A 10,552-nucleotide genomic window follows, 5' to 3' on the forward strand; every position below is an offset into this window, starting at 1 on the left:
CGTGTGGCTCATGCACTGTTCCGTTCGGCGAAATTCTCCGCCCGTCTGAAAGATTGACGCCTTAGGAAGCCTACGGTATGGCACGTGGTGGTCATCGAACGCCAGACAACAACAGATCAACCTTCCTCCATATTTAGCCCTGAAAACACCCAAAAATGAAAAAGAAATGGAGAAAACTAGATATGAGAGGAAAGAGAGATGAGGGAGGGAGGGGGGCTCCTCCCCTGCACCATTTCTAATCTGGGTAGGCTTTAGAGAGAATGAGGACTTTCTAAATCTTAGATTTTTATTTTTTATTTTTATACGGATTGATCTAATTAAGTGGTAATAAAATAGATATGCCAGATCAACTATATTATATTATATTTATTCAAGATGTCATGAAATATATATGATGTTCGGCCTCGTTTGTTTTCAGAAAACATCTCATTTCATCTAATTATTACAAATTTTCAAACTTCCAATACAAAATAAAATAAACAATTCAACTTTTTCAAATCCCAAAACAAAAATAATATTAAAAAATATATTCTAATAATACTTTATTCAAATTTTTAACTTTAATCTCAAATAATCTCATATCATCTGCGAAAACAAACGAGGCACTATCGATTGGATAAAACTTCCGATTTCTTTTTTTTCATAAATGCAAAAGAGATTTCAAAATCAGGGACACCCAGCTACATAGGATAAAACTAGTCCTCCGCTCCCAACTCTCGCTGATAGCTACTGTTGGTAATTTTTTGTTTTTTTAATTTTAATTTTAATTTTTTTTTTACTTTGAGATTAAAGAAGTATTTATTAATGATGTTGTGATTTTTTTTTTTTTTTAAAAAGGATAATGCTAGTCCTCCTGCTCCCAGCTCCGGCTGGGAGCTACTGCTGGCATTTTTTATTTTTTACTTTGAGATTAAAGAAGTGTTTTTTAATGATGTTGTAGATTTTTTAAAAAAAAATATTTAAAAGTGTTAAAAAAATCCATATAAAAAAAAAGCAAAAAAAAAAAAAAAAACAAAATAACTAGTGGGAACTAACGGTGGTTGTAGACTGTAGTGCCCCCTTAAAAATTAAGAAAAATGATACTCTCACCTAAGGCTGTACACACAAACCGAAGAACTGGCTGGGACCGACTCATACTGGGCGGTCGATCTCGGAACCAGTCGAAATTGGTAGAGAACCGGTCGACTTGTGGTAAAAAATTGAGAAAATCGATATCGGCCAGTTCGGCGTGGATTCAAACTTGGTTTAAACCGCTAAACCGGCCGATTAGGGCTGAGCACCGACTGTTTCGGAGTCGGAGGGCCCAACCTCCGACTTTGACTCTGACTTTGTCGGAGGTCGAATCCGACCTACGACTCCGACTCTGATACATACAGAATCCGCTCCGACTCCAACTCCGACTTGTCAGAGCGGAGTCGGATTTTTTGATTTTTTTTTTTTTTTTTTTTTGTCTTTTTTAACTTCATATTTGACCCACTATTTTTTAAAAAAAAAATTGTGGGCTTTTAAATTTCAGTTTTCTCAACATTGCAATCTGAACTAATTAAACTTTTGATTATAACAAAAATACAACTAAATAAAACAAGTAACATACTAACTTTTGATTAAACTTTTGTTATAGTGATTTTAATTTAGTATAACTATATAATAGCATTGCTATAAATATTATACTAACTATATCACTAATAGTATTAGTATACTAATACAAGTATATCACTATAGTTAATAGTACCCTATAGTAATATAACTATATTAGTATTAGTTATAGTGATTTAAATTTTAGTATAACTATATTAGTATAAGTTATAGTTATTTAGTATAGTTATAATACTATAAGTTATAACTATAGTCTATATTAGTATTAGTATTAGTTATAGTGATTAGCATAATTATATATTAGTATTTGCTATAGTGATTTTAATTTAGTATAACTATATTATAGTATTAGTATAAATATTATACTAACTATATCACTGATTGTATTAGTACACTAATGTCTAATACTAATATATCACTATAGTTAATAGTATCATATAATAATATAGTATTAGTAATTAATACTATAGTGATTTATATAGTAATTTATATATAGGCTTAAAGTGGTTTACTAATTTATATATAGTAATTAATACTATTAGTAATTTATATGAATAATACTTTAGTTATTATACATTAGTATTATATGTTATTATAAATTTATAGATTAGTGTTTACCATTAGTATTACAATATTGCATGTTGATGTTATTATGCATCTTAGTGTTTATAGTATATTATATATACATTAGTATTACATGCTATTATATTTATACATTAGTAATTTAGTGTTACATGGTAGTAATATTGTAAATTTGTAATAGTATGATATTTACATATAGTCATATACTAAACTATTATTAGTCAATTTAGTCTATATATTATAGTATAAATATATTATTTAACTAGTATATTATTGAGTTTAACTAACTATATAAGATATAGTTGTATAAAATTTAAATAATTAATATATAGAAAAACACATCTTTTTATAAAATATGTGTAAAATCGGAGGAGGAGGCGGAGTCGAAGGGCACGTCGGAGGCGGAGGAGGAGTTGGAGGGTCGGAGTCGGATCGAAGCGGAGCCGGAGTCGGTTCATCAATGACTCATGAACCGACTCCAGCTCCGACTCCGACTTCCAAGAGGAAAAAACCTCCGACTCCTACTCTGACTCAGAGTCGGAGTGGAGCCGGTGCGGAGTCGGATTGTCCGATTTTTGCTCAGCCTTACGGTCGACTAAAGAAATTGATTTTTTTTTTTATATATATTCTATACTCAAAACGACGTCGTTCTACTTAAGTTTAAGTGGAACGGCGTCGCTTTAATCCTATAGTTGTGTTTTAAATATAACTGAAACTACGTCGTTTAGTATTAAACGAAATGGTGTCGTTTTATTCATAACGTATTAAAAAAAAAATAAATAGAATGGCATACCAAACGGCGTCGTTTTGATATCAATTCGTCTTATTCCTCGCGTCTTAGTTCTCATCCTCTCTCTCTCTCTCTCCTCTGCAACTCTCTCTCTCTAGTCTCTAGTCTCTCAGACGAAGCTCGGTCTGATAATCGACCGTGAACTACCACAAAAATGAAGCATCGGCCGGCGTCGATGACTCTCCTCCCCATTGACCGGTTTCAACTGGTTTTTTCTCCCAAAACTTAAGTATCGGTCGGCATCGATTTTGCTCAAAAATCGTGCTAAAGGGATCAATTTTCACCCATACTCTCACCATTAGTTCTTACAGCTCGATGTTACTGCTGAAATTTTTAATTTTAATTTTTCTTTTTACTTAGTGATTAAGAAAATATTTTTAAATAATATTATGATTTTTTTATTATTTTTTAAAAAAATATTTAAAAGTATAAAAAAATATATGTAAAAAAGATTTAAAAAAAAACAATTATACCTAACAGTAGCTCCCGTGACGTAGCACGGTCCAGCTGCATATATCATGTATACAGTACGTACCTGATTAATAAATATATTGTAATAGAACGTCTTATTAATATATATGACATGACCGTAACGTTTTTCTTTTTTAAAAAATAAACTATTTATGTATTTATAATCATATTGGTTAGAAGGTCCTTTTCGTATAAATAGTTCATATTGATATTGTTCCTATTATATGGTTTTCTTAGGCACCGTTTGGATTGAGAAACGATCTCAATTCAATTTATTTCATTTTATCATTATAAATTTTTTAAATTTTTACACAAAATATAATAAATAATTCAATTTTTTTAAATATCAAAATAATAATAATATTAAAAAATAATATTCTAACATTATTTTATTTAACTTATTTAAAACCATCTCGTCTTACCTCATCTCTCAATTCAAACGGGACCTAATTATATGCAAACCATTAATGGAGAGGTGAACCTTAAAATAAATAAAAAAAAAAAATGAAAAAGAAGAAGAAGAAGAAGCTGCCGATTAAAATCAAATTGCTACGTAAAGATTGGTGTATACAGGGGCGGAACTACCTTAAGGTTTGGCCGCTCAAAATTTTTAAAATTTAATGAAAATTAAGTTTTAGAATGTGTTTTTATAAAAGAAGCTACATAAAAATTAATATTTAACTTCTTAAAATTATTATTTTTTAACTTGAGCCTCCAAACTATATTTTTTGGTTCCACTCCTGGGTGTATATATGAGATTTGTATCAATTTTCTTCAAGTTGTTATGATCGATCATGTTTGCTTCGCAAGAGACGTAATTAATTAACTGATAAAAAAAAAAAATGATCAGGAAGGAAATTGGAATGGCCAACAAGCAACTACGTATTCACTGTTAATTAGCACAATATAATATAATATATATATATATATATATATATATTGATCTTATAATTTAATATTCATCGTAATCAGCATACGTCACGTTTATTTGAGAACAAGCAAGCATGCTGGATGGTGAGTGAGGTTAGAATTAATTGCAGATCAGGATCATGTGTGACGTTGAATATGTATATATAATAAATAGGCTGTAGGCCAGCCTAGCTAGCTTGTACGTACTAGTCTGCATGCGATAGCTGTGCGATGAAAGTTAGCTGCAGGTAATTGGACGGTAACATGATTCAGATCGATGAAAGGTAGCATTTTTCTTTTAGATAATGGGGTTTGAATTGGTGTAGCCCTAGCTGCCGAATATACATGATATTTCACTGTCACGCAAAGATTACTTGATCATGATCGCCAATTCAAATCATCCTTTTTAATTAGTGAAATATCCAATCAATGATTTTGTTTGTTTGTGTTTCTTCTTAATTATAATATTGATGGATATATATCACTTCTCCAAACTCACCCCATCCCCATCTACGCCACATCTTAATTCCTTAACCTTATAATGCATTCAATTTGGACGATTTCGGCATTAATTGTATATATACATATATATATATATATATATATTATGTAACAGAAACGGGGTACGATTGACGAATCCCGGTTCTCCGGACAGAAATCGGGGCAAATTGAGTAAGAATAATAATTATATATAAAATATATATCTTTGTTTTATTTTATTTTATTATTAATTTTCCACATTAGAGCATTAATTCGCTCCCAATAAGTAGCTAGCGGTAAACATATCTTCTAAGCCCACAGTGGTCCTGAGAAGGACCAGCACCGGTCCAGTACGCTCCATTTGGATATACGTTAAAGTCCGCTTCCCATTTGGATTACTTAATTCGAAGATAAATGGTTAGATATTATCGTCCTATCATAATATTTTATATAATTAAAAATATTTTAATAAATATAGTACTACCTATTCTATTTTCAATTCATAATCTTTTATCTAATATTGTCATGTTAATGAGTCACAATTGGCAGGCTTTTTAAGTCATCTATAAATAATAAAAAAAAAAAAAAATTATTTTTTTGACGTGCCGATCCACTTGCACTAAACGTACGTGCCGGTCGGTTTAAGCTTAATTTCTCCTTACTTGGTCTTTTCTATATTTATAATATTATTATATATGTCAATTTACCAAGAAAATGACAGTTTTCATCATAATTAATCTAAACACGAAAGACACTTCATAATTCATAATCCTATATTTTTCCTTACAAGGGATCGATCAAGTTTGATGCATAAATCTTTTTTTTTTTTTTTTTTTAAATACTAGATTAAATCGTCAAATATTATCCTAATAATTAAACTACCCCACGTTAAATAGAAGAGGAATATGGCAGGCATATATATATATATATATATAGCACGAGGGGCATGCATCTCCTGCCAATTATATAAGCAATCCGATGCACTAGTTGCGGTCCTTATAAATTTGTTTATATCTACAATGTGAATCCATCAATATCGATCTGTTTGCTGGATTATTGCATGGAGTGAAGCTCTTGGCCGTATGTGCACAAAAACCTATGTCACTCTCATTAATCTCGGGCACTAATTGGTATTTCATTGAGCAGAAGACCAAGGAATTAACATGTCAACCCATTTAATCATCTAAGTCTCTGCGCCTACTTGCTAGCTTTTGAGTCAGTAAGCCAGAAAGTACGTAAGGTTGCATTAGCAAAGAACAACGATAAATATATATTAGCGTGAAATAAGGATCGATCCATCATGATCTGAATATCTTTCAATAACAATAATAATAATAATAATAATAATAATAAAAGGTAGCCATGCATGCTTTCCAAGCCGATTGACTTGCTAATTGTCTAATTACCTGAATATAATACTAATATTAATAGAGCGCTTTCAATGTTTAGTTAAAAGAATTCCCATTCTAGCGTTGGAAAATATATATTGAGAGGCTCTCAAAATCCCCAAAATTAAAGTGTAGTACTCCTGTACTGATCTTTACCTTTCATACGGACATGATGAGCTTTAATTAATTCCAAACCGCTGACATGATTCTGATAAAGTTCAGACATGAAGGTCTTTGTCCGTACGTGTGAAAAATAAAACTTTATTTTTGTTTGTTTGAAAGAAAAAAATGTCGAGAAAATGACATGAAATTTTTGTATATATATATACACGACATGCATGCAGCACGAGTGGCCTGAGGAAGAGGACTCCTGGCTATACTACAATATACTAGATCATAATAAATACTAGATATCTAGCTAGGACCACTGCATGCTTACGTAAACAAAGTCTCTTTTTTACATATTTCCAAGGCCTATTAATATTATTGGACATAAACCCGAAAGCGACGTTGTAATCTTCATGATCTTAATTATTTTCGAAATCAGATCTAATTTCCTATCTCCTATTTCAAATAGACCACCCACCTAATCTTCTGTTTTAAACGGTTTAGACTTATTTAGCTACCATTTTCTCTATTTTCTTATTTTATCCCTCAAAATCATTCCAAAATATAATTCATTATATATTATTGGACCACCAATCAAGATTTGTATTTTCTGGTCGTCGATCTCCTTAATTAACTTGCATCTTGATAATCTATCTTTTTTATTCATTAATTGTATAATGTTACGTACGAATCTCAGAAATATATGAAGGCATGATTTTGCGGTCGATAGAATCTATATATATCTATGCTTATGAATTATATAATTACTAAGAGCTAGTACTGATCATCTTTGCAGTCAGTACTAATGAAACTGAGATTAGCCAATTAAACTCGATAGAGTGATATTAGAAGAATGTTTAAATTAAAGTACCTTACGTGCATGGTGGCCTCTAATTTCTTTATTTGTTTTTTTGTCGTTTCATTCAGCATGATGACAACTTGATGAATTGGTATTCTTCCATGTAAACGATTATATTTACCGTAGTTATTATTCCACATACATTGAAATCAACTGCTCATATTGGTGTTAGTGTCTGTCTTTGTCTATTATTCTAAATTAGTGACCAAGGGTCGATCTTATTGTAATACTCCGCGGCATGTATGGGAGGATTGTGAATGGAAATTTAATATATATTTACACTCTTTGATTGTTTAGAAGCGATAAATTCTTAATATTTTCGATGAATCTAAAGAAGCTCTAATTATGATCAGATTGGTAAGTCATTTTGGAATATAAATCTAGATGTAATTTGAAGATTCTTTCAAGTAATCACAAATTATATTATTGTCGGTTCAACCAAAAGTGTGAGATTTCAATCGTGTTATATCTCGAGAGTCGTGTCACAACAAAATGACCTATTTGGATATGAGAATATATGTGGAATTGATTATAATTACACTCTAAAACTATTGAATGGTGGTGAATGCAATCCCCACAATATTACCTTAGAGTTATTAGAAGTTATTGAGACTCAAGAAGTTTTCAAGGAAGCTTAAATTATAATAACATAGATTGGTCATTTTAGAATATAACCTCCCATGCATGTGGCATTAACACTTTATCACTTATTGAATTGGTAGCATTAGAGAATTTTGATTCACATAATAATATTATTATATAATGGGAAAAACCAACTTTAAATGTATTCTTTCTCTCTCCTTTTTATATATATATATATATATATATATATATATATATATATTATAAATCGAAAGAAACAGGCCGGCCCGTTGGGTGATAATATTTATAATATAAAAAAGTTTAAAAGAACGTGCAAGTGCCTGATCGAAGTGGGCTGGTCCAGTTCAGCCGAACTCATTGATCCTTTGGGCCACAGAAGCTTGTGATTTATAAGAGCGGTGTAAGACCCGAAACATGACACGCGTATGTAAGTTTGGATAGGCGCCCATCAGTAAGCCTAGGTAAGTCCTGTACTGATCTTTTGAAAAAGTGGAATTCATATATATAAAAAAAATTACTTTTTAAAGTAGAGTCCTATTTTTTTTTTTTTTAATGGTATTGTGCGAGAACTTACATTGCTCTTAGTTTATATTTAGTATTATTCATAATTTTAAACAGTGAAAAAAATTGCTATGAAAATAACAAAAAATATGTTTCCTAAAAATACTATTTAAACTACCATCAATTTTATAATAATTTATGTTATATACCATACGTAGTACTCTAGCTCATTCTTCTCTCGTTATATTGTGTTGATATGATATTTTCTAATAATTATATATTAGATTGATTCTTATTTTTAAAATAGTACCACATGATTTCAAGGATAGTGTTTTGTGCAATTCAAAAGAGGAGGACACAGAATTTGCGAGCTAGCATAAAGATATGTGCGCGCGCGCGCGCACGCATACCATGAGAGTACTACAAATTAACCATGACTCAATATATAATTACATTTTTATTAAGAAATTTAGAGAACACTTGCATGAGTAAAAGGAAAGTAGTGTTGCAAATTCATGGAAGGCATCGGTTTTAAAACACACCCTATATTTAATTAAACCGTGCCAATATTAGTTTATCATACAGAACGTTACACGATGTACGTACGTACGCTTCTTTCGATAAAAATTAATTAAAGACAGTTTTAAACACCACAATAGGATTTGATAGGGAACTTGTCTTTATGAGTCGTATTTTTGCTGAAGAAATCCACTAATCCGCGATGATTAAATGGCTTATACTGCAACGGGTGTTCGTCGTCGACAAGCTCCTTGGGCACTTCTATAATCCCATCGCTGAATGAAAACAGTGCAAGGGAGTATCTTGCTTCATTCTCATTCATCATCACCACTCGATGCTTAGGAGATTGAATTCTATCGTTGCTCCATGCCTAATTATAAGCCACCCAAAACAAGGTATCGATCTCTTAAGAACGTACATATCATGCTTTATAAACTCAAGAATTCAAAGCTAGCTAGGATGGTAGTCATGACAACTCACCATTAGTGCATCTCCTGCCATTACCACGAAGGATGAAGGTGGGTATTCGACACTAATCCACTCGCCGTCCTTTGTTTCGACCTCCAAACCATTGACTTGATTTTGGTGAAGTATGGTTGTGAAACTCTTGTCAGTATGGGTGACAAAACCAAGATTAGGCTCGTTCACCTCGGGTACTCTATTTTTCAGGACCCGAAGAAGATAAGTGGTGGAGCCTGTGTAAGCTGAGGCATGGTACTTCCCTACCCCATAGCTTTCATATATCATTCTGGTCACCATTTGGTCTAGTTCTGCTGTTAGCTTTGCATATGAATGCATGCATGCACTAAACAAGAAGATCACATGATATGTATTTATATATAAGTGACAAAAGTAAAGGAGAAGATCATGATCATAAGAATTATACGTACAGGTAAAATTGGTTCAAATTGTACCTGAAATGATCATTTCCATCTGGCCACAATAGATTTGAGAAACTTTGAGTTGCCTCTAGAGTTGTTGCGTTCTGAATACCCATGCTTTCATGGAGAGGAAGTTTTTGAATTTGTCCAACATACCCATTCAAGCGATTTTCGTATTTGTTTTTCATTTTGATTTCTGTGGGGAGATCAAACAACTCCTCTAAGGCACCGAAGACTTGTTTAAGAAGTTCTGAGGAAACTTTGTCGTACACTAGCACAAAGCAGCCATAGTCTTCTAAAGCTCCTCGAACTTTCTTGCATGCAGACAGCCAAGAGCTTGTTCCAGGCTTCAAATTTTCAGAACAGGAGAAATCTAGAACAGGAAGCTTAGGCTGCAACTCAGAACCCATGATCCTAGCTAGTAACTTTTCTTTCAGCTAGCAATTGTATACAAAATCTCCCTCCTGATCAAGGCACTGACGATTACAGTATTGCAGATCAGGCTGTTTAATTTATAGATCATGCGCAATAGCGTCGTGGTAAGAAAAATAATAAGGTCATGTGATAGCAACAAGTGGGATCATGTATATATAATTCCTCCGATCTCTAAGTTTTCATGAAAATTCATTGTTTTTACTATTTATTATTAATTTTTATTTTCCAACGGGCATGTGACATTTATGATATTTAAAGTGACATATCGAACGAAACTAATTTTGGAATTCGAATATGATATGCATTCCATCTTTATCATCCTATGATCAGCTATATAATATGTATGATCGATGCACCCATCAGCGATAAGAAATAATTAAGAGAACCGAAATAAATTAGAAGATATATAACGAGTATATATATATATATA

At 31.8% G+C, this 10,552-nt stretch overlaps 1 protein-coding gene across 1 annotated transcript; it reads right to left on the reverse strand.

The window, feature by feature from the left end:
- Window positions 1-8,719: 8,719 nt before the first annotated feature.
- LOC121260406 (probable 2-oxoglutarate-dependent dioxygenase AOP1) lies at window positions 8,720-10,265 on the reverse strand. Its single transcript, XM_041162273.1, has 3 exons — window positions 9,721-10,265; window positions 9,287-9,611; window positions 8,720-9,176 (listed from the first exon to the last, which is right to left on the reverse strand). Exons 1-3 carry the CDS (start codon window positions 10,095-10,097, stop codon window positions 8,931-8,933), a joined length of 948 nt encoding a protein of 315 aa, XP_041018207.1. The 5' UTR covers window positions 10,098-10,265; the 3' UTR covers window positions 8,720-8,930.
- Window positions 10,266-10,552: the final 287 nt, after the last annotated feature.

The sequence above is a fragment of the Juglans microcarpa x Juglans regia genome, chromosome 1D (genome assembly GCF_004785595.1).
Source record: "Juglans microcarpa x Juglans regia isolate MS1-56 chromosome 1D, Jm3101_v1.0, whole genome shotgun sequence".
Lineage (NCBI taxonomy): Eukaryota > Viridiplantae > Streptophyta > Magnoliopsida > Fagales > Juglandaceae > Juglans > Juglans microcarpa x Juglans regia.